Genomic DNA, 24,325 nt, shown 5'->3' on the forward strand with positions numbered 1-24,325 from the left:
AAAGAAAAACAATTACTTTTCTTTGTATTCTTAATCATCAAAGCATTGAATGGATTTTTTTCTGGAGGGAAAGCAATATAAAAATATTTAAAATAAAAATAAACAAGGGAACAAAGCAGCAGAGAGAAATGTAAAGAATTTAAGGGACGTTGGAACAAGCCAAACTAAAACTGCAAAAAAGTAATGTAAGACAAACAATAGCAGGACTATACAATCCTTTATACAAACACTCAGAATAAAAGCCTAGTGCCACATTTATTTTTTACTGCCAGGTAATAACATTTGTTTTCTAGGCTTTTTAATGTTGTGATTGTTTTATGTCGGAAGTCTTAATTCTTCAGTGTTTCTTTTTATAGCAACATGTCTTAAATAATGATTTCATTTTAGCTGGATCATATGGCTTAAGAAGCGTGTCATTAATGGAGAGAATATTTGTGCTTTTTTTGTCCAGTTTGAACTACTTAATTGTTGCTGGAAGGCCTTTGCTTCTAATGAACACATTCCAATACTCCCTTTTTTCTCTATTGCAAGAATGTTTGGAGCTTTGCTGATTTGACCACATGAAATAAACACACACCATCTTCTAGATTAGTCAGCCTCTCAGCCTAACCTACCTCACAAGGTTATTGCATGGATAAAATAGTGAGGAAGAGAACAAAGCACGCCATCTTGAGGTGGGATATAAATGCAACAATAAATAAAACTATTATTTCTTGAATTTATATCACGCCCTTCTTCCCAAAGCAACCATCAGTTTATACTATCCCAAAATCTGATGCAGCAAGAAAAAGAATAAGCACCCACACCTGCTTAAAACAGGAGCCTTTCAATGCAGCTTTCCTTTTTTAAACAAGACCGTTTTTTCTGTTACATACGCTACATACATTTCCCTGAAATGTGTGTTGTTAGCGCTGCTTTTCTGCTACTACAACACGAGTGTCAGGTTGCAGGTGTAAATAATGCAAGGCATGTTAGGTATTTCTGTAAAAGCATTCAGTAGCCAATACCTTACTCACAGCAGTAGGTTTTCAAACAAGCGCATTCCTCCATTAAGAGTACTACGGTATATTGCTACTCTCTACCTAACTTAAGACCTGAAAGGTGTGATTAATATGTGAAACCTGTTGAGGGCCACTTTTCATACCCTTCTGCAGCAGATTATGTAGCTTTTCCAGCCGGAGATCCTGGCAGGTTCCTTCTGAGGGCAAAAAGATCCTGGAGTGCTGAGCCAGGGTGGGGTGGGGTGTCATGAAAGGACTCCAATGCCTCATTTTTGCACCCATCCTGGTCCAGCAGGTGCCAGTTTTACCAGCCCCTGGGTATGCCTCTGTCTATTATGTATGATCTCTAGTGAGATTTCTGCATTGCAGGAGGCTGGACTAGATGTCCTGCCAGGATCCCTTCCAACTGCACAATTCTATTATTCTATACCAATGTGTTTATGGATTTGCTTTCCACTACAGCTAGGAAATAAAGCTGTCTTTCCTGGTGAGCTTTACCAAGCTTAGCTAACACTAAAATGCACAGACCTAATCCTCCACATACTAATGGGACTTGAACTTAGGTCTATTTTTTTTTCCTTACAAATTCTCACACACTTAAGATAACCCGTTCCTCTATTCAAACCATCTTAACAGAAATTTTGAAATATGTAACGTATTAGCTGGTTAAAAGCCGGACAACTGCTACAGTTATACAGTTATTAGACAGCACTAAGGATATTGTACAGCACGTACTTAAGACAGCTTAACACAACTTCTTGCTCCTCAACACACTTTCAGTCACCTACCTACCCTATCCACACCATCAGTCAGAAATAAAATATTGCCAACGCTGTATTTTTTTCTGTTGCAATGTCTGTCTGTGGTAGTTTTAATTTCTGTATATCTACAGTTGTAGATATAACTGTGAACGAACAACTATAATCAAAGAAAAATAATTATTCTGGATTAACCGAAAAGACACAACAGCCATACTCGCTTGCAATTAAAAGCAAAGTTTATTTCTAGTAATTATGAAAGCTAAAAAAGTAATTTGTGGTCTTCATACAGTGCTGTATGAACATAGGCCCTCACACCACAACTACCCATCCTTTTCTGCTAAGATCCCGTCCATACTGTATTTCCCATTTTCAGCTATTTTCCTGAACACCACATACACAGCTGCCACTCCTGAGGTGCAATGTTGTTGTTGTTTAGTCGTGTCCGACTCTTCATGACTCCATGAACCACAGCACGCCAGGCACTCCTGTCTTCCACTGCCTCTCGCAGTTTGGTTAAACTCATGCTGGTAGCTTCAAGAACACTGTCCAACCATCTCATCCTCTGTCGTCCCCTTCTCCTTGTGCCCTCAGTCCTTCCCAACATCAGGGTCTTTTCCAGGGAGTCTTCTCATGAGGTGGCCAAAGTATTGGAGTCTCAGCTTCAGGATCTGTCCTTCCAGTGAGCACTCAGGGCTGATTTCCTTAAGAATGGAGAGGTTTGATCTTCTTGCAGTCCATGGGACTCTCAAGAGTCTCCTCCAGCACCATAATTCAAAAGCATCAATTCTTCGGCGATCAGCCTTTTTTATGGTCCAGCAATACTCGGTTATTAATACAGCAGTGTGTTGTGGCTAGCACTGATCCCAGAGTTACGAGAATTTAAAACCCTAGCTCATATATAGGGACTTTTCAAAGGCAAACACAATAAGTACTCCACATACCCGCCCCCCCTACTCCTTGAAGTAAGGATAGGAATAAATGGCCTTGGAGTGTATAGCAAAATAATAGACTTCAGTGATGCATCTATCCAGTATGACCATGGTGATGAGGCACGTGTAGTACTGGATAGCACCCAAACATCAATGGCAGGACTCCACTGATTACAGTACATACAAACAATAAAAAAAGCCTACCCCTCTCCTACAGCACACACAGAAAGGCTGTCTTACAGGGTGGGAGTTTTGGTAGCAAATTAAGGCAGGCAACGAACTGCCAAGTTCTGTTCCCATTTGGTTCTAGAAACAGAACTCTCCAATGACACTTCAAAAGCTGGGGAAAGTTCTAACTCAGAGGCTTCTGCTTTTCCCGTAGAAGGACCAACCGTTGCCAGGATTGGGAATGCCCCGTCTGAATCCCTGGAGAGTGTTTGCCAATCAGTGTACAGTGGTACCTCGGGTTACATACGCTTCAGGTTACAGACTCCGCTAACCCAGAAATAGTACCTTGGGTTAAGAACTCTGCTTCAGGATGAGAACAGAAATCATGCTCAAGCAGCGCGGCGGCAGCGGGAGGCCCCATTAGCTAAAGTGGTGCTTCAGGTTAAGAACAGACCTCTGGAACGAATTAAGTACTTAACCCGAGGTACCACTGTAGTAGACAACGCTGAGCTAGATCGATCAATGGCCCAACTTACTATATGGCAACTTCCTATGTTCCTAGCTTACACTCTCAACATTCTGTCTCTGTAACAGCAAAGCCATGAGGGCACACAGCATAGTCTCTGGCCATTCACTGCAAAAGAAAAAGAAACAGACTCATTACAGGGTGAACAAATGAGAGAAGTTCCTCTTATTTAACAGCATTTCCAGCCAAGTGAAGAGGTGCTAAGAGGTAATTATTAGCCAATTTTAAAAAATAGTTGCACAGACCAAGGGATAGCTCAGAGCCACGAGTTCGTTGGTTAAAATATTCCTGAATTGCAAAGGGTTGGACTAGATGACCCTCATGGTCACTTCCAATTCCACAATTATATTTTTCTGAGGACCCATTAATGTCAAGCGTTTTTAACCTGTGGTCCACGACCAGGCTTCAGGAGGTCTGTGAACTGAGCAGAAAAGAATTTTTTCCCCAATAAACTGTATGCAAAATGTTGTGTGTATGTGTTTCTGTTCATTTTTCTGGAAGAGTCCATAGCTTTCATCAAATGAGACCTGGACCCAAAAAATGGTTAAGAACGTTTGATCTATGTAGGCCTACATTCTATTTCCCCATTCCGCCTAATAGATGCTGAATGCCCCCCCACCTTGCGACTATCTATAAACCACCATAGAAACAAAGAAATAATGACACACATCTCTATAGCAGGGTTAACATAAGTGCTTTTTTCTAAAAAAAATATGTCTAGGGGTACTTTCGTTTTCCTACTCATATTGAAATATTGCCCCTCAATGAGGCCAAACTTAGATTCACAAAATGTTTAAGGGTATGCGTCCCCCTGCGTACCCCCAGAAAAGCACTGGTTAACATACATAAGCACAGTATATTGCCAAGGGTATATTGCCAAGTGTTCAAAGTTCAAATGCCTTACCTAGCTGTAACGTTCACACCAATGCAGAAAGGTAAAATCAATATTATTGCAGTTGGGGAGGGGACCCAAGGCTAAGGGTGAATTCAAGGCTCAGAAAAGTTTGGAAACTCTTAACTCATAGCTCAGTTTCTTAACCACTAAGTTACAGTAAGGATGGTGGTGGAAATTAAATCAGAACAGAAGCTTCATTTTATCTGTTTACTTAATCATTTCATAAAATTTTTACACCTTGATTGCTACAAAAACCTTCAAAGCGGTTTACACAACGAAAATTTACAACCACACTTTAAAGCATACAGAAGTTAAAATACTAAAATAGATTAAAATTACCTCGACTTTCTAAGCATGCGGGTAGGTTTATCTAAACAAGTATGTTTTTAGCAGGTGCCAAAAAAAAAATGTACAGTGAAGGTGCCCACTGCATCTCAACAGACAGGGAGTACCAAAGTGCGGGCGCTGCCACACTATTATGATGATTATTAAAATTGTACAGTATACCGTCCGCCCCAACCATCAAGGCAGCTCACAACCTAAAAATACAATATTAAAAAATTTCGCAAAATACATAATAAAAGCAAGAACAAAAGCGGCCCCATCACCTCCCTCCCTCGCTAAACGATCGAGTTCTTACCCTTCACCCCTTGGAAACAACACAGGAAAAGCGACAGCCGAGTAAAAACCATTAAAAACATAGTTACGAAAACGGGCAAGTGACGATTCATATAAACCGGGTGAAGCCATTCCAGCCGGAGGAGAGCGGCATGAACTCAGCAAAAGTAGAGGCGTCCCACGGTGAGGAAGAAGACCTATCGCTGTCTCAGGGGTCAGGGAAACATGAAGGAAGGGGGAGGAATACAAACTAAAAATTACGCCGCCTTTTCCTGTGACTACAAGGAGCGGGACCGCGAGTAGGTCGTGAGGAGCCCTGAGCCTCCAGGGCAAAGTAAATCAACAAATAAGAGCCGCCGTCCCCTCACAACTCCACAGGGTTTTCCCCTCAGGGACGGCCCCTCGTCCCCCTCCCTTTATAAATCCCTATTGTTTAGGCAGCCATTTCCTTCCGCCGGCCCGTTAGGCGATGTGCGCGTGCGCTGTAGCTCTCTCTCTCTCTCTCTCCTCCTCAACCGCCTCGCCTCGCGCTCATTGATCTAATTGCGGCGGCGGCGGCGCCGCGAGCCGAGCCGTACAAGGGCCTACCTCAAGTGCGCGCGCGCGCGAGACGTCATTTGACGCGGCCGCCCAATCAAAAGGCGGCTGCTGCTGCTGCGGCTAAAAGCATATTAAGCCCGCGAGAATGGCTATTTGAAGGCACGGAGCAGGAGGAGGAGGTGGGCGGGAAGGGCTGACATGTCAAGAAAGACAGCCCCCCCCCCTGCGTCCAATCATGGAAGCGGCCCAGGAGCTGCTTTGTCCCGCCCACGCTGCGCGCGCCCGCTCACTCTGGCACGCTCTCTCCCTCCTTCCACGCCCCCCCTCCCCACCGCTACTGTCACCGCCACCCACACGGCCTTTCTTCACGTTTCCTCCCAGCCAACCTCTGCGGGAGAGTTTTTAAAAAGGGGGCGTGGCCTGTCGGAAAAGCCCGCGCGCTCTCTTCATGAGTAAGCGGAGGGCGGGGCGCGGTTTGGGTGGAGGAAAGGAGTGAGGAGAAAGACGGGCGTGCCAGCCAGCCAATGAGACGCCGCGCTGCCTTTTCCGCCCGCGTCCCGCGCAATGTGGTGCGTGTGTGTGTGCGCCTGTGTGTCTCTGGCGTTGGGTTTTCTTCCACTCTCCCTCTTCTCTCTCTCTTGCCCTCCCCACTCCTCTTCCGTCACCCGCTCGGAGCCAATGGGGCGGCGAGGCGGTTTGGGGCGGAGGCTCCGCGCACACGCCCCGCCCCGCCCCTCCCGCGCGCTCCGAGGCGCCATGGGCTGAAAACTAAACCGAGATGGAATCTCCCAGTCTGAACCGGTTTGAGCCGGTTCCGAGTCTGTGGCACTAGAGGAGGAGGAGGCGGAGGAGGGGGACGAGCGGAAGGAGAAGAAGCGCCGCCGCCGCCGCCGAAAGAGGGGGAGAAGGGAGAAAAGAAAAAAAAGGGGGGAGCGGGGGTAAAAAAAAAGAGAGAGGCAGAAGAAGCCGCCGCCGCGCTTGGTCCCCTTTTGCCGCCTTTTGCCGTGTGTGTGGAGAAGGAAGGGGGGGCGCTGAGGAGCGAGCTGCGTGAGGAGAAGGGGGCGCGCGCGTGTTTCCGCGAGTGCGTGTGAAAGGCGGGCGAGGGGTTCATTAAGCGCAGGAGTGGAGCGGCTGAGGAAGGGGTGGGTGGGTTTCGGGGCCGGGGAGGGGGCTAAGCCAAGGGGGATGAGCGGACCTCCGTGAGGGGACTTGGCTGACTCGCTCCACGCTCACTGGAGTTTCCTTGAGGACACTCCACCCCCCCCCCCAAAAAAGAATAATAATTCCGTGTGGGGCTTTTTTTTTACCCTCATAACGGGGTGGTTCGCTGAGGCGAACACCTCCTTTTGGTCCATCGTCTGCCTCCCGTCTCCCCTCGTTTTCGGGGGACGAGGTGTTGTGTTTGTCTTGTAGGCCCCAACCAAAGGGGTTGGCCCATCTCCCTTCGAAGCAGCGTGGCCGCCTTACCTGCGCTGGAGGCTTCTTGGAACCGCTTTTTTTAAAAAAACAGAGAGAGAGAAATATATATACATACATATATCTATATATATTTATAGTTTTGCCGTGTGTCTCTGTATATATACGCGAGCGTGAGAGAGTATAGCGTCCCCATACAACTGAATCTCGAGGAAAGGGCGGGAGAGGCAGGGAAAAGGGGGAGGAGAGAGAGAGGGCCCAGGAGTTGCCCCTTCCCCTCTTGTTAGACGAAGCAACCCTCTCTTGTCTTATTGCCCCTTTTGTATTATTCTCCCCCCTCTCTTTTTCTCGTGGGGTGGGGAGCAGGAAGGGGGGTGTTGGAGGTGTGTGCATGTGTTTGAATGGGTGGCAAAGCCCTGATCCTCCATGTGGGTGTGTTAGCAACTTTGCTGAGTTTGGGAGGCAGAAACTGACTTTTTGAGTGTGTGCGTTGGGTGGGTGTGTTTTCTTTCCCAGGTTCCCCCCTCCCTTCCTAGTAATTCACCCATTCTGCCCCCGACCCTCTTCTTTTTGGTAGTAAGTCCAGTGGGGCTTCTTTTGTTGTTGTTGTGGTTGTTGGGGGCCGAGGGCGGGTGGGCTTGGAAGAAGCAGACTTTTCGGGGGCGCATGTAAAAATAGACGCTTTGTTTCTCCAGTGTGTGTGTGTGTTGTTTGCAGGGGGGGAGTTGAAAAGGAAGAAAGGCTGGACAGGTCTTTTCACCCCACTCCTCCTCCTCCTACTTCTTGGCTTTGCTTGGATTTTTTTATTTTTATTTTTTTATTGTTGCTCTCCGCTCCCTCTCTACGAGAAGTAGCTGTGATACTCAATTAGGTAAGTGAGAGTTCATCTGTGAAACTTGTGCATGATGGTACACCAGTGGGAGATTGGATTGGGAAAGGTGGGGAGGGAGCACTGGAGAAGAAAGTAGGGAGTGGATACAATCCCAGGGGGGTGAAGTTTTATGGCGGGGCGGGGGAGAACTTCATGCATTTTAGGATGCAGCATTTGGACAAGCGGAAAGTATGAAAATAGCAACGGTGTGAAGCCCTGGAAGTGATGTTGCGTGCTATAATCTCAAGGCCTAAACGTTATGTTGATGAACTCATTGTTTTCCTAGGAGAAAGCAGTGATGGGGAGGAGGATGGATGTGTTTTAGAAAACAAAGTCCGGGGCCTCTTCCTTGGGGTAGGGGGTGTAAGATGTGGGCATGGCTAAGCGTGGAGAGGTGTGCTGTGAAGCCTCATGGAAAAGGGGGGGGAGGAAAGGGGGTGTGTATGCAAACCAAGGCCACGAGCCTTGGAAAGAGAAACCTCTGTTTGGGGTTGGCCTTCGTTTGGATCCCGCCTTGATCTAAATAAAGCGTGGGAGCTGTTGGAAGGACGAGAAACGAAGGCCTTGAAGTAATTGGATGGGGAAGGAGAGCCCGAAAGGGCCCAGCAAGCCAAAGCCATCCCTGGAGGATGGAGCAAAGCAGCAAGTGTGGGGTTGGGAAACTGGAGCTTGGGTGGGCAAAACGCAACGCGGGCAGGAGGAGGGAGGCGGCCTGGCGGGAGATTAGAGGTAGGGCCTCCTCCTTTCGGTGGGGGAAGTATATTTGGGGGGGCTGGAGAGCGGGTGGAGAAATTAAGGAGCATAATCTGAATTATTGGGAGTGGAAGTTTCCAGAAATATATTTGTGCCTCTCTCACTGTGCAGCACTATTGAAACGTCCGTCTGGATCACGTGGGGGCCCTGTATAGAAAGCAGGGATAGAGGAGGGAGGGGCTGCAGTGGCCCAGCTGCTCTTTACGGCTGTCGGGGAGGAAAGGCAACAAAAATCTCTTTAAAGCTTCGCGTGCCCGGGGCTAGTGACCCTTGTTAGATATTTCGGGCGGTTTGGGGTTGTTGTTCTTTTAAGTGCAGATCGTAAGCGTTAGCTGTGTGTCGGTAGTAGTAGCAGCGTGAATGTTGCATGTGCTGCAGTGTGTCTGCTGTTTGGCGAAGGGCGGCAGCCGAGGCCTTTCCAGTGGGTGGGTGTGTAACTGCCGTCTTCGGATGTACCCCATGTGCTGCATCTGTTTACGTTACGTATCTATTACTGGTTTCAGCGAGCCTCCTCTAATTCACGTTTTTCTGTAATCGGAAGTTAATGCCTTGTTTCGAGGAAACGTTAGCGAAGCATTTATAGGGGGAGGGGCAGACTGCAGTCCAAAGTTTCGTATTCTGCAGCCTCCTGTAGGTTTCTGGTTGTGTGCAGATTGGTTTAACTTTCCTGAAAATGTACGGGCTTTCTGATGTGGGCATACTTAGAACTTTGGAGAGCTTACTTTCGGTAACGCTGGTCTGATAGCTGTTTTGTAATCAGTTAGTGGCAGTAAGTACCTCAGTGAATACTGCTTTGAACGTCAACAGGATTGATACATTGTGAGCTCTGTAATTGACCATTTGTTTTCTCAATGTGGTAGTTGTTTTTCTGATAAAACTCAACGAAAGTGTGCATTTAAAAAGTGGCAGTAAAGTTGCTAACGAACTTGGAGGAATTGAGTGCAAAGGGAGGAACCAATTTTCACAATCTAGGTAAGGTTAATGATATGGAACAAATCGCATAGGTATACAGCAAAAGCTAGCCCTTTGAAAACCTTTCTTTATTGACAGCATGTGTTCCAAATGGTATTCCTTGGGCAGATGGTTAGATAGGGTTCACATGTAATATAATAGCTTATTTGGATAGAAATTATGTGACGTTTCTAGTATTCTATATCTTAAACTTCTTTGCATTCCAGTGACTTTCAGTCTAGATCCATGGATGTATTTATTGAACTTACTGCTCATATACGTGAACTTGATGCATTCTAGCCTTTCCCACCCATTACTGTACTTTAAAATGACCTATCTGATCTAAAGAGATTACAAGTGGCAAAGTGCTCTTGTCTTTCTGCATTTGCAATACTTGTAAGACCTAACATGCAGTTTCGTGTGTTTTAGTTGGAGGTGGAAGATGCATGAAAACTGTTTCTGAGCTGTTGTGTGTAACTGTCTAGTCAGGAACAGTAGATGCAGCAATAAAGGGTGTGTGGCCAAGCATAGAAGAGGTGTGGTAATTTGATACTTGGAGCTAGGGAACTTAAGGAAAGTACTACCAAATATGGGGGGTAGCCTTAGTTTTTGTTCTAAATAGTAATATTGTGAGAAATTGAACACTTAAATTGTTATGTAGTAAGTAGCAATAGCATTGTAGATGTAAACCATAACTGCTGTGCTTATATCTAATTAAATATAGTGTGTTCTTCAGAAAAGAAATTTGTTTCTTTGCTTGTCACAGTTATGCTTATGATGGTTAATACAGCCCAGACCAATGCAAATGTAATCCCAATGAGTTCAATGCACTTTTTTCTAAGTGTGTGATGAGTAGCCTTAGTTTGCCATTTATTCCAGTTCACCAGGCTGTCTTCAGCAACAGTTGTTGTCCATTAACTATTTAGCTATGATTTTATTCTGCTCAACTGGTTAATGCTGATCTTGTGCTCTAAGTCCCACTGTCAAAACTTGTATATGTATTTCTGTAAGAATTTAATCCTTTAGGACACTTAGGCTGCTGTCCTTATTACAGTCATGTGGGAGTAAACCTTGATGCGGCTGACTTCTGAGTAGATATGTTTAGGGGTGCACTGTGTTTTTGGTAAAGTTTCCTGAGTGTGATGTTAAGCTTTCTGAGTGGGACACCATATTTATGTTACTGTATAGCAGGATTAGCACCACTTTTTCAGCTGTGATCAAATTTTATGCATGCCTGCTGTCTACTTCTCTGGATGGTAGGTTGAGAAGACTGTTATGGGGTAATAGCAAATCCTGTTGCCTTTAACAGCTGTTCACTCAGTGATATGTTCTGGTAAACTTAGTTGTTCAACATAAATAATTTCATGTGTTAATGATCTTATTGGGTCAGTAAGTTAGCATTCTCCCCTGCCCCCCCCTTTTAAAAATCTGTCAGTGCTTTACATTATTAATTTATTGTGGCTCAGGGAGAACCGGAATCAGATGCCACTCTTTCACATTTTAAAGATGCACACATTTTTGTAAAATACTTCAGCATTTGATGTAATGAACACATATTGTGACTCATTAACTCCTGGTTTAAGCACTGGCATTATTTTATTTTGAAGTTAACCAGGCATAAGTTTATTCATGTGTAGTATTACAAAATTTAGTATGACAATTATGGTTGGCTTACACTGAAGAAAAAGTTCAACATTTGAATATGTTACCAGTAGTAAACGATGGGAGCTGAAGTGGTCTTAGTCAGTTGGGAAGAACTTTGAATTTCTATTATATTAAACATAAGTAAATTCTGTAACTTGATTTCTTTCTTTAAATTTGCAGTAATCTATGCCAGCAATTATGACAATGTTAGCAGACCATGCAGCACGGCAGCTGCTGGATTTCAACCAGAAATTGGATATAAATCTGTTGGATAATGTGGTGAACTGCCTGTATCATGGAGAAGGAGCCCAGGTACAGTATATGTTTGAGAACTAGAAACCTGCAGTTTATTATGTCTAAAGTATATCTCTAGAGGAAAAAATAGCTGGTTCTTTTGAAGACTTCTCATATGCTAGTAAAACTTGACTAGCAGTCAAGCTGCATCTGAAGAGAATAAGCCAGCAGGAATGCTACAGTTACGTTGAAAAATACCTTGGTGGCTTCTTGTCTTGTTTTTCATGCCAGTAACAGAAAGATGGAATGTGACTGAATTTACTATTGTTTGTTTCTTTAAATTTTTTAGAGATAAGTATTCTGGTCCAGTTTTCTGTCCCATTTATTCATAGGACTTTTAAGTGCAATGCAGATTGCTGTCTCCTTTGCCTATAGTATGTCTGTGTCTCTTAAGTAGTTTAAATGTTTATTATGTGACCTCTTCCAAATTCTGTTCAGAATTATAAATTCTGTGTAATCTGCTTTTATACTTCTAAAGTGCTTAGAAGCATATTTTGACATCAAACTTAAAAAGAGCCACTGAAATCAGACTGGGCAGTCAGTCCAAGTCCTCTGATAGGGCAGTAAGCATCCCATTCTGCTGCCTAGACAGAAACTTGTCAGACCTTCTGTATATACCCCAATCTGCAGCCATAAACACACTGGTTTCTGCTTGAGGTACCCTTATTACCTTCATGTTGTTCCTCATCCCTCCATATCTCTGAACAGCTTCCTTCCCAGATGTTGGACTTCAATTCCCATAATTCCTAGTCAGCATAGCCAGTGGTCCAGGATGATGGGAGTTGTAGTCCATCAATATCTGAAGGCTGGTCTAATCCAGGCATCCCCAAACTCTGCCCGCCAGCTGTTTTGGGACAAAAACTCCCATCATCTCTAGCTGACAGAACCAGTGGTCAGGGATGATGGGAATTGTAGTCCCAAAACATCTGGAAGGCCGAGTTTGGGGGTACCTGGTCTAATCCATTGCTTTTTCTCCACTACTCATGTTTGCAGCCTAAGTTGTTGGACTGAGCTGAATAGTCCAGCTGGACTAGTTTTTATGTAGTATGGCACACTTACAGGTCAGAATGATTTGGCCAGATACAAATTCCCCTCCTGGACTTGTGGCAGAGTTGCGGCATATTTAGTGGCATCAGTGAAGCAGAATTGCAGAAGAACATAAAAGGGGTTCTGTTTTAAATTGGCAAGCACTTAAAGCTTGAAGGTTCCACAATCTATTGTTTGGGGAAGATGTGCACTATAGAAGCATTTCCCTGAATCAGTATTTGCTTTCCTCTCTAGTTGAGGCATTCACCACGGTGAGTGGGAAGGTATGAATTAAACACTAGAACTTCAGACCCTGAGTAGTTCTACCAAGCAACTGAAAGGTATACAATAGATTGGGATTCAGAGCACCAGGAACCTTTTTCTCTTAAGATTGTTCTTGGCAGCTGATTCTGAAGTTGATATTCAAGTTGGTGGTTTGCAATACCCCTTCACCCCACCCCAAATACACACACACTCTCAAGTTCCATGCCTTGCATCTTTGACAGCAGCTTGCTGTAGGGTGTCTTGCATAGTTGCATCATGCCTTGGAAAGTAGTGATCAGATTTCTAGAATTGAGTGTCTGTGTTCCAGTCTAATTTTAGGGTGTTTCTTACTTTCTAGTGGATCTCTAAACAAAAGTGTAGTGATTCGTATACAGTTGGAAAAGTTTGTACAAGTGAGTGGTCCCAATTCAGGTCATCCGGGGTACTAGTGGAAGCCATCTCAAGGACTCCCATTAGCAGAACTGGATTTTCCCCAACCTCTTCTCTCCTGTCTGCCCCATATACAGGTGAAACTCAAAAAATTAGAATATTGTGGAAAAGTTCATTTATTTCAGTAATTCAACTTAAAAGGTGAATCTAATATATGAGATAGACTCATGACATGCAAAGCGAGATATGTCAAGCCTTTATTTGTTATAATTTTGATGTTTATGGCGTACAGCTGGTGAAAACCCCAAATTAACAATCTCAGAAAATTAGAATATTAAATCAGCTTTAATATTAAATCACAGTGCCAAATCTCTTTTCTGATGAGAGCAGCTTTTGCATCTCACTTGGAAACGAAGGACCCAGAGTCTGGAGGAAGAATGGGGAGGCACACAATGCCAGATGCTTGAAGTCCAATGTGAAGTTTCCACAGTCTGTGTTGATTTGGGGAGCCATTTCATCAGCTGGTGTTGGTCCACTGTGCTTCATTAAGTCCAGGGTCAACGCAGCCATCTACCAAGAGATTTTGGGGCACTTCATGCTTCCTTCCGCAGATGAGCTTTATGGGGATGCTGATTTCATTTTCCAGCAGGACTTTGTCACCTGCCCACAGTGCCAAAAGTATCAAAACCTGGTTCAGTGCCCATGGGATTACTGTGCTTGATTGGCCAGCAAACCCACCTGACCTGAACCCCATAGAGAATCTATGGGGCATTGCCAAGAGAAAGATGAGATACATGAGACCGAGCAATGTAGAAGAGCTGAAGGCTGCTATTGAAGCTTCCTGGTCTTTCATAACACCTCAGCAGTGCCACAAGCTGATAGCATCCATGCCACGCCGCATTGAGGCAGTAATTGATGCAAAAGGGGCCCAAACCAAGTACTGAGTACATGTGCATGCTTCTACTTCTCAGAGGTCCAATATTGCTCTATTTGCCGTCCTTGTTTTGCTGATTTAATTTAATATTCTAATTTTCTGAGATTGTTAATTTGGGGTTTTCATCAGCTGTACACCATAAACATCACAATTGTAACAAATAAAGGCTTGACATATCTCGCTTTGCATGTCATGAGTCTATCTCATATATTAGTTTCACCTTTTAAGTTGAATTACTGAAATAAATGAACTTTTCCACAATATTCTAATTTTTTGAGTTTCACCTGTATCTCCCAAATCTGCTCTGGGGGTTATGAGACACACACACCCCGCAAACAGTGTGGTTGGGGAGGAGAGCAGAGATTGTTCCAACTGTCAAGAACTACCACTGTTTGCTTTTCTATCTGTCATAGGTGTCATAAAGTCTTGAAATTCAGATGATCTTAGTCCTACATTAGCTAATTTTGGAGTAAATTTTTGTGTGTTCTCTGCTAAATAAAAATGTACCATCAATGTTAGTTTTTATTTGCTATCAGTGGTTGAGAAGCAACTATGAAACGTTTTTTCTTTTTGTATCTTAAAAGCTGTTTTGAAATGAGTAAAAATAAAGATTATAGCTTGGACTTTCAAAAGCATATTTAGTGGTATTGGCAGATTCCTTACTGTAGATCAATATTCTATCCTAGCTAGAGAATTATCGATAAAGACACACAATTGCCTAAAATTTCCCCACCATGAAAAGTGCATTTAATTACTTAACCAGTAATTCCCAAGCACTGTGCCAGGGTGTGCTAGTGTACTGTGTGAGAGCACAGTGATTGTCCCACGTGAAAGAAATGTAATCATTGAAGCCTCTTGTTCTCTCAAAGTACCATCTGCAGAGCAGGCTGCCTACTGTGTGCCCTATATGATACACTGCTCTGGCCTTGCCGCCTCCTGGTCAATCTCTGTTGGGGACAGGGCATTTGCTTTAAATATCTGTCTCAGATATGACTGGATTATCTAGTCACTTCTGGTGCAAAAAACCCAGTAACAGTACCTGTGTTCAGGGAAGGCTGCTGGTGATGTTTGCTTGAGTTGCTGCTTTGGGCATATCTCCTTTCATTTAAGAAGCACAGCCTGGTTAATGGCCTGCAGAGAAATGTGGGTAGTGAAGTGATTTCTGGTACTGGAATGAATTATTATTTTATTACCCCTCCCATCTCACTGGGTTCTCTCAGCCACTCTGGGCGGCTTCCAACAAAATATAAAAATACGAGATATTAAACAAACTTTCCTATACAGGGGTGTCTTCAGATGTCTTCTAAAAGTTGTGTACAGTCATACCTCAGGTTGAATATGCTTCATGTTGAGTGCGTTCGAGTTGCGCTCCGCAGCAACCCGGAAGTAACGGAGTGCTTTACTTCTGGGTTTCGCTGCATGCGCAGACGCTCAAAATGACATCATGTGCAGAAGCAGTGAAAAGGGACGTGCGCAGACGTGCCATTGCTAGTTACGTTTGCTTCTGGATGCAAATGGGGCTCCGGAACGGATCCCGTTCGCATCCCGAGGTACCACTGTAGTTTTTTTATCTCCTTGACATCTGATGGGAGGGTGTTTCACAGGGTGGGTGCCACTACTGAGAAGTGTACATCTAATTTTTAAATCCGAAAAAAGTTTGCCTCAGCTATCCAAAATTTGGGAGGTAATGCTGTAAAACCATGTGCCATAAGCTGTTTTGAAAGCTGTTAACTCATTGTGTCCGCTTTTCTAGCAAAGGATGGCACAGGAGGTCTTGACTCACTTAAAGGAGCACCCTGATGCATGGACAAGAGTTGATACTATTTTGGAATTCTCTCAGAATATGAACACCAAAGTAAGTATAGGATATCCAATTGATCTTGACCTTTCTTCCACTCAGGCTTTGAGGAAGGTATCTCAATTTTTAGATTTAGCATTTGTTTAACTTTTTTATTGCTTCTTCAATCCTTTAGTCTGATCCATGAGGTTGTCAGTTACTTTTTCTTATAAAAGGCTTGAAAAATTATAAGTCACTTGGGAATTGTATAAAAACTCTTGTTGAATTATGAACAGATTTGAGTGTTATAAAATCTTATAGCCGTATCATGTCTTTAGATAATGTGTTTGGCTTTCATTTCTGTTAATGAGAGCCATGTGCACTTAACTGAGGGCAAAATACATCCCTCAATATTTTTTTGAAAGACTGGTATTGTCCTGCGCAGTTTAAAGCAGGCTAGGCACCCCAGACACTTCAGTTGAATACAATCTGTAGTTGCTTGCAGTACAGTTAATCAAACCATACCATCAGGATAGTCTGGCTAAAGTAGACATTCTTCAGCCTACTGCAATTATGTTTTTGCTTCAGAAACTTTAAAGGTTTAAATATGAGTTGCCAAACATGTGAAAGTGGTTGTCATATAGTTGGAGAAACTTGTGCATGGCCACATTCATTGAACACACAAAATTTGCCATAACTTGTGTTGAGATAGAAAACAGCCATGCTGATTAGTTCCTTCAGAATTCGGATGGCACTTAGGAAAGTCTTAACTTTTTTGGGAAGAAAAAGGCTTTGTAAATTTTAGGGCAAAGTTAAGAACTTCCTCAAAGTACTAAATTTAAGTAACCATGTTTGCCTGTTTGCTTGCCTGGTAAACTTTGCTTTTTATACTCACAGACATTACTAATGTTAAAGTTGATTTTATCAACAGTATTTTTTAAAACTCAAATTTGTCTTGTGAAAAATGAGATGATTAGAGGAACAGAAAGAAAGCAACAGGTAAAGAATTCTTCAATTTACATAAATTGCAAATGATTTGGTGCTAAATTTATGCACTATGACATTTGGCTTTTATGCAGTCATTTTTTTTCTTAAAGCTGTTAACACTACCTGATATTAATCATAATGTTCCGTTATGTTGATTGCTTGTAATAGGAAGAAAAGGGGTGTCTTCCTGTGCAACTGACACAGCTAGGCTTTGACGGCAGGCCTCCACAAGGTCTACCCTTTTGATTCCCTTTAACTGAATTCTGTTCATCAATTGCTTTTTTTCCTTGTTTTGGTTTCTTGGGTGGTGGGGTGGGTATGGGTTTTGTACATAGAATAAGTGTCCCATTAAAAATTTCTGCCACAGGGATCATTCTATTAAAATATTTTCCTTAATCTACAATTTCTGTCCCATCTTTTGCCTACATAAATAAAATTTTGAGGCTTAAAATATAAATATAACAAAAATGGGAGGGGGGGAAAACTATAAAACCTTGGATTGTTTTGTACGCATATTTTTGTAGCTAGTCCTGAGAACTTCTTTTTGCAAGATATTTGCTACAGGAATGTAACACCTATTAATTTTGGAGAGAGAGAAATAGCTGTAATATATGTTGGCTGCTGGCATAACAATAAGCAGAGAAAACAAACTGGTCATAATGCAACTTGATTATTTTCCCTCCCTATACTAGGTCTGCATTGCATGTTATATGCACACATGTGTTGGTGCATGTGCATGCATGCTACTCATGGAAGAGAGATGTCTCATGTTACATGGAAGCATAGAAAAAAAGATGCAAGAGTCATTGCATCTATCACTGTTTACATTTAGCCTGTAAAGTAGTTCTTAGTGTGTGTGGTTAACAGTAGTTTGCTAGGGGAGGAATTAGTGTATGAGCTTTGCATGAATAAGGTTTTAGGTCAGTCTCTGGTATCTCCAGCTAACAGGATCCTGGAAAGACCCTTTGCTTGAGTCCTGTGAGAGCCATTGCTAGCCACTAGACCATATTGGGTTGGGCTGGTTTAGGTTTGATTTGGTAAAATACATTGTATATTCATTGTGATTATACTTAAATCTCATTGCTTTGTTAGTAAAGTGGGAATAGAATTAGAAGATGCTTCAACGTGAAGATGAGACAGGAAAAATTACAGTTGAAACTGTTGGTGAATGTGTTGACAGACTAGCCAAAATTTCACATGCTCATAATCTTATGTCATCTCATCTCTTGTACCAAATAGCCTTCTGAACCAGGCAGAATGGAGGAATGTATACCTGCCATTCAGCGTCTCTAGGGCTTGCTGCAGGGTGGGAATGTAGTAGTTCTGAACTATAGTAACACCCTTTCTGGCCTTCCATTTGACATACCTACTTGTGGCATTTAGAAACTCCTTTGTTGGCAGGTTTAGGGATTTCAGGATCATTTGCTTCACTGATGGGCATCCTCTCTATGTTAAAGATAGATACTTTGAGCAAGATTAGTCCCAGAGAGAATTGGGATGAGCCATTAGGCAAGGGGGATATTTGCACAGATTGTGTATCACTGAGCAACTTTAAAGTGAGTTATTACAGGTGAAATCTTGCCCATAGGGAGTCACCCCATTGCGCAGATGTGGTGCATACACGGCACTGACTGCTGATGAACAGCTTGGGAACCTATTCAGAGCTGCTTCATGAATGCCATCACTGTTCAGTAGAAATGTTTGTTCACTTGAGATTTAGGCCACAATACAAAGAAGTTATGTGCATCGGTGGGTGGGGGGGAGAAGAGAACCTCAAGCATTGCCAAAGCTTTGCTTGCCGCTTCTCTGGCACCAGTTCCTACTGCTGAGGAGGCAACCTGCAATTCAGTTTTACAAACTTAGCTCTGTACTTCAGCAATGCGACCTGCTGAAGAAACAACAAGCAAATATTCAGCTGCAGATGTTCTTTCCCACCTTTTGCATATAACTTCCTTGAATTGCATCTTCAGATTGAAATGTTTCACCGGCTTCTACAATGGAAGATCATTAACTAGGCTAGAAATATCACAGATACATAACTAAATTTACTCCTTTTATGAAGATGTGGAATTCTAAAATATATAAAATACTAATACCGTAGAAGAGAGTGGGAAGTTAAAATGTAAACAACCATCAACCAACTGGAGAGTACAATGTAGTTTGGGACAGTCTACATTGTGCTACTTATTTAAAATGAGGCTTACATGATCCCTTTGGCTGAAATTCTAATTACCCTACTTTGTATAGACACTAACAGACTTGAAGAACTTTTATTCTCAGCCAAATCTTCACCAGCCATCAACATTAAAACATAGATTTGCCTTTCAGGTATTGCCTCCTGTCTCCTCAGTGTTGGTTTCTGATTAAAGGGAAAGCGGCATCTCTTTGACCCCTTTTCCTCCTCTTCTCTGTTGTTGCTTTTAATGATGACCTTAGTCTGATACAACTTATCATAGAGGTCTATTGGACATATTTACGTTGAGATAAATGGAATAAAATGGGTTGAAGAGCTTTTCTCATTTCCTATAAATGTATCCATTTGAACCATGCCTTTGGGAGGCTTATCTGGGTGGTAAAACAACTTTAGAAGTGTATCTAGAAATGGTGAACTTTTGACTGAGCACAAAAGTTAAACAGTAGATATAGCTGCTACAGGGGAGAGACTACTGTATCTTTTTTTTAAAAAACAACAACAACCTATGAGCTGTCTTGCTGTTCCTTAAGTACACACCAGTGAAGTGCAGAAAATACATTCTTCAGAAAGTGTTAGTAGATATACTACGTTAAGCCCTGGTCTTAACAGCTCAAGTGCCAGGAAGCCCATGCTCATCCAAGTTGCTAAACTTGGTTGTGTGCTTGAACTTGTGAGCAGTCATTTAACCTATTCATTTTTATGTGGCTGCCTTTTTCCCCCTTACACATAAGTCATTTGGCTTTGCAAAACATTTTTTTTGTTTCCCTTTCTAATGTAACCATGATCAAAAGCAGCAGGACTTTAGAATATAAGAGGGTAAAATAAGGAAAATGCATGGGAAAAGCTCAATAAATGGGTGAATAGACTTGTTTTTAACAGACTTAATCTTAGATGTTAAGTGTGAATGATGTCAGCTTGAATGAGAATCCTGAAAGCTATTGTTAAATCATCCAGCATACTCACATGTTTCACTTCTCCAATTTTCAGTATTATGGCCTGCAGATCTTGGAAAACGTGATAAAAACAAGATGGAAGATTCTTCCAAGAACCCAGTGTGAAGGTAGATATGAATGACTTCTTTGTCCAGTTTAGACTCACTGATGCTCGTATGGTATGTTTTTGGACATTGCACTGGGGTAGTGCCTGATAGATCAGGTATTGGACCTTGTGTCATTGTGTGATAATGAAGTCATGTAGATTTTTAAAAATACTTTGGGATGAATGGAGACACAAATTTTAACATGTTCTGGTTTCCAAGCTTGGCCACCGATTAAACTTCAAATGACTGTCCTCATGCAATATAACTACCCTCCTCTCACTTTCCCCCTCCCCCTCCATTTTTTAGATGCTTATTTCACTGGCAAGCAAGCTCCTTATCCACACTTAAAACAGCTGTGTTTGGCCAGTGAATTATAATGCATAGCTGGTTGATTTCTCCCCAATCCTGGCACTGCTGTTTTGAGTAAACAGCATTGTTTTCACCAAAGCAGAGTACGTTTAGACAGCTGTTTCATACTGGCAAGGGAATTTCCAATGCTTGACAAATGTACTGATGTATAAAAACCTTGATAAAAAGGAGTTACATGTTTTGACAACACAGAGATCCAAGCTAAGGGCCACTTCTGAGCCATGCATAGCTGCTTCCAGATGGAACACATTTTGTTGGGCTAGTAATTCCTCCTTCAGATACAAGGAAGAATGGAACTATTGGAGAATTAAATTGCCTTGTGAAGGATGGGGAGGGTGCACTTGTAAGAGTGCTGATGGAGTTTGTATTTGCTGGAATGATTCTAGAGTGTCTATTTGCAGCTCATAGGAATGAGAGGTGGCACTAAATGGAACTGATTGCAGTTCCATTCCAAGAACTGCTTGTCTAGTGCTAAGCACAGTTAGCAATCTTGCACACTGTCAACTTTTGGCACTTGGTCTGGTTGCTTGCTTTAATTGAAGCTGGGACTGGCAGAAGTGGCAACATCAAAGTATGTGATACTGACTCTGGAAAGCTGGTATACGAGCTGTCAGGGTGAGCATCGATTTATGTGATGTCATGATTCATAATAGCTGAGCTTCAGCTGTACATTAAGCAGACCAGAGTAGAGTCAATGTGTAGAATAGGGCTCAAAAAGGTGGTTGCTGCAAATTGGAGTGCATTACTTGAAATTTTGGTGTGGCTTTTTAACCTGGTTTTAAAACCAGTAAATGACATATATGTTTTAAATGTCTTTCAGTATTGGATGAGTATTACATCACAGTCTCTCTTTAGTTTCTTCTTGAGCTGAGATAGGAATTAAATGGACTGTGTAATCTTAAGTAGTCCCCCTGCAGCTGCTGCTTTGGCTGATGGATGGAGCCTGGTTGGTTAAACCATCTTCCAGCCTGTTATGGAAGACTCCCCTATGCTCTGGAGCTGATATTTGGGGGGATATGGACACTGCAGAAGGAAGGGATACTTTGCAAATATTTGCCTTGCAGCTTCTTCCATTAGCAAACACATTCATTTTTCCCCAGCCTTTTCATTAGTACTAACGTTCCAACTGGGTTATGCCCATAGCGTTTGCATACAGAAAACACAAGTCTCAATGAAAGAGATCACTAATACTCTAAATTCATTAATAAGAATTGTGTCTAAAAGAATTACTTGCCAAAACCTACCTAGCAAGTCCATTTTTAGGATAGTTTCTGAATCCAGAACCAAGAACAGCACTACCGTCATACCTTGGGTTACAGACGCTTCAGGTTGTGCGATTTCAGGTTGCGCACCACGCTGAACCCAGAAATACCGGAACAGGTCACTTCCGGGTTTCGGCACATGCACAGAAGTCCACTGTATTTACTATACTACTCATTCAACTGATGAATTTGTACTGATAGGTTTTGGTGCTGTTTTATTGCATCTGTTATTTTGATTAATGTATGGTATTTGTGTTTTGCTGATTTTATGTTATGCTTTAAAGAAAATTGTAATTTGCATTGGGGAAGGGTGTACAGACAACTCCGCATTTATGCAGGGGTCTGATGCACCATACGTTTCTGCAGGACATATGTAAGCCCCCATCCCCTTGTGGTGGTGAAAACAGTGCATGTGTCAGCGCTTGCACACATGCCGATTGTATGCAAATGGAGAGGTACTTCTAAGAGTTCAGTGTACTGTCATGAAGAGTTTTAGGGTCTAAATTCCCATTTGACCATAAAGCTCACTGGGTGGGCCAGCCCCCAACACAGTCTAACCCGCTTCACAGGATTGTTGTGAAAATACTGTGGAGAGGGGGAAAACATGTATACTTCCCAAAGTTGTTTGGGGGAGGAGATGGGATATAAATGTAAAAATAAATAAGGCTGGATTGTGAGAGATCAGGAATTGATGAATATGAGAGTTGAGTCTTCGGCCTACACGCAAACGATGGGGCCTAGAAACCAAGCACATGCTTAGTCTTACTCTTGACTTCTAGACAGGTGTTTCCAACTCAGTTATTATTACTGTTATTTATTAAACTTATATGCCACCCTTCATCCAAAGATCACCAGGTGGTTTACAGCATAAAAATACAAAATGAAAACACAAAATATGTAACTTAATAACTAAAAAGCTTCTTTAAAAATAAAGCAGAATTGTGAACTCAACCAACCAGAGACTCATACCTCCTTCCCAAAGTCTGATGCCTCACTTACCTTCCCTGCTTTGAGAATGTGCCTCCTGGCTCAACACCCAGTGCTTGCACAGCCCACTGTACCTTGGCAATGTCCAAGAATACAGAATGTCATAAAATCTGCTAAAAAGCTTTTGTGGCTAGAGTCTACTGGATATCATGAAGTAGGCTATATAGACCAGGGGTCGGCAAACTACAGTCTCTAGATCCAGCCTGCCTGGCCATTTAAGAACCCGCCGAGACTGCCGGCGATGGCGATGGGAGGAAGAGGCTGAGTGCTCTGGCATCAAACGCCGTGCCTGGTTTACTTCAGCGGAAACTCCATCTGGGCAGTCAAGCTGGCTTCCGATGACAATGGCGCTGCTGCCACCATGCAGCCCTGCGCCATGACGGGCAGCTCCAACAAGAAGAAAAGGTGTAGGTCTGGGTGGCACCACTCACCGCCTCCACATGCCCCACCACTCTTTGTTTTGGGTAGAGGGCCGGGCCACCTTTGCTTGCTTACTTACCCCGATATCATTAATATTATTAGTATTGTATTATGCCCCCGGAAGCTGAGCGTGCGGATGGTGGAAGGGAAAAAATCCTCTTCTCTCTGCTTTCCCACCAGCCTTTCGCCTCTTATTCTCCCTCCAAGTCAGGCCATTGGGAAAATAGTAGTAGTAATAATAATAATCTTCCTCCCATCACTGCTGCTGCCCTGGTGCTCCTGTGGACCAGAGAGCGGAGCAGACAAGCTCACTCTGCTTACCCACTTGACAAGAAGCGGTGGCAGTCACAGCTCTTTCTCTTGGCGAGGAGGAAGCCCGTTTTACGCCACCACCACCAGCCCTTTGGCAAATGAGGCAGGCGGCAAACCGAGAAAGCTGCTGGGGTGGGTGGGTGGGGAGGAAGACTACTCGCCCCCCTCACCCCTTCTTCCAGCTCCCCCCACTGATGCCACTTCTCCGGAGCCGCCATCCCTCCTTCGCCTCAGCCGTTCTCATCCTGAACTTGCCAACATTTTCTCTGTGGGGCGATTGTGGGTCTCTCTGTGTGTGGTTTGGGGGGGGTGGCGGGAGGATGAGCAGCGTGGTGGTGGGTGAGCTTGTCTGTTGAGCCTTCCCCACCCCACTTTAATGCACACTATTTTATTTTATTATGCCTGCCCTTCCCCTACCGCATTATTCCTAGTGTGCATAGGAATTCGTTCATCCCCCCACAAAAAAAAAATAGTCTGGCCCCCCTCAAAGTCTGAGGGACAGTGGACCGGCCCCCTGCTGAAAAAGTTTGCTGGCCCCTGATATAGACCACCTTAGTTTATATATGTCTTGTAGGTGCCCCAATACTCTTTGTTGTTTTTGCAATGACCACCAGTTCAGAAATTATTAAAATCTGCTAGAATCACTTCCTAGACTATCTCCTTATGTATGTACCCTCCATATTTCTGTCATGCTATCTAGGAAAGTTCTTCCTGAAAAAGCACTCACTGTTCCAGGCTTACTATAATCTGCTGTTAACACTTGCATTACCTCAACACTGTTGGTGTAAAAGTAGATTCCCCCCATGACCACCCCTTTAGATCAAATGGAATCATATATGGGCTAGGCAGATCTTAAGCAAATTTATTTTAATGGGCTGGATGCCTTCATCCAGTTGCTGCCCTGGTCTGCTTTGAGTGAAAGGACAGGATATAAATGTAATAATAAATAAATAAAATTTTGGGAATTATATGAGCATTAAATTCCTGATAAGACCTG

General features: G+C 43.1%; 1 protein-coding gene and 1 long non-coding RNA gene across 4 annotated transcripts in view; one reads left to right on the plus strand and one right to left on the minus strand.

Moving 5' to 3' along the window:
* Positions 1–1,980: 1,980 nt before the first annotated feature.
* LOC144327197 (uncharacterized) lies at positions 1,981–5,754 on the minus strand. Its single transcript, XR_013392098.1, has 2 exons — positions 4,921–5,754; positions 1,981–3,493 (listed from the first exon to the last, which is right to left on the minus strand). It is a non-coding gene; the product is annotated as an uncharacterized LOC144327197 (long non-coding RNA).
* An 850-nt stretch (positions 5,755–6,604) lies between these two features.
* Positions 6,605–24,325, plus strand: part of XPO1 (exportin 1) — a 39,301-nt gene continuing 21,580 nt past the window's right edge. Inside the window, exons 1-4 of one of the 3 annotated variants that reach the window (XM_028725176.2) lie at positions 6,605–7,725; positions 11,254–11,385; positions 15,735–15,836; positions 19,927–19,999. In XM_028725176.2, coding sequence (XP_028581009.1) covers positions 11,260–11,385; positions 15,735–15,836; positions 19,927–19,999 — 301 coding nt within the window. In that variant the 5' untranslated portion in view covers positions 6,605–7,725; positions 11,254–11,259. Of the gene's footprint in view, positions 7,726–11,253; positions 11,386–15,734; positions 15,837–16,712; positions 16,758–16,913; positions 16,978–19,926; positions 20,000–24,325 lie in introns of those variants that run through there. The other 2 variants (XM_028725178.2, XM_028725177.2) reach the window with 2 other exon arrangements.

The sequence above is a fragment of the Podarcis muralis genome, chromosome 3 (assembly GCF_964188315.1).
Source record: "Podarcis muralis chromosome 3, rPodMur119.hap1.1, whole genome shotgun sequence".
Classification (NCBI taxonomy): Eukaryota; Metazoa; Chordata; class Lepidosauria; order Squamata; family Lacertidae; genus Podarcis; species Podarcis muralis.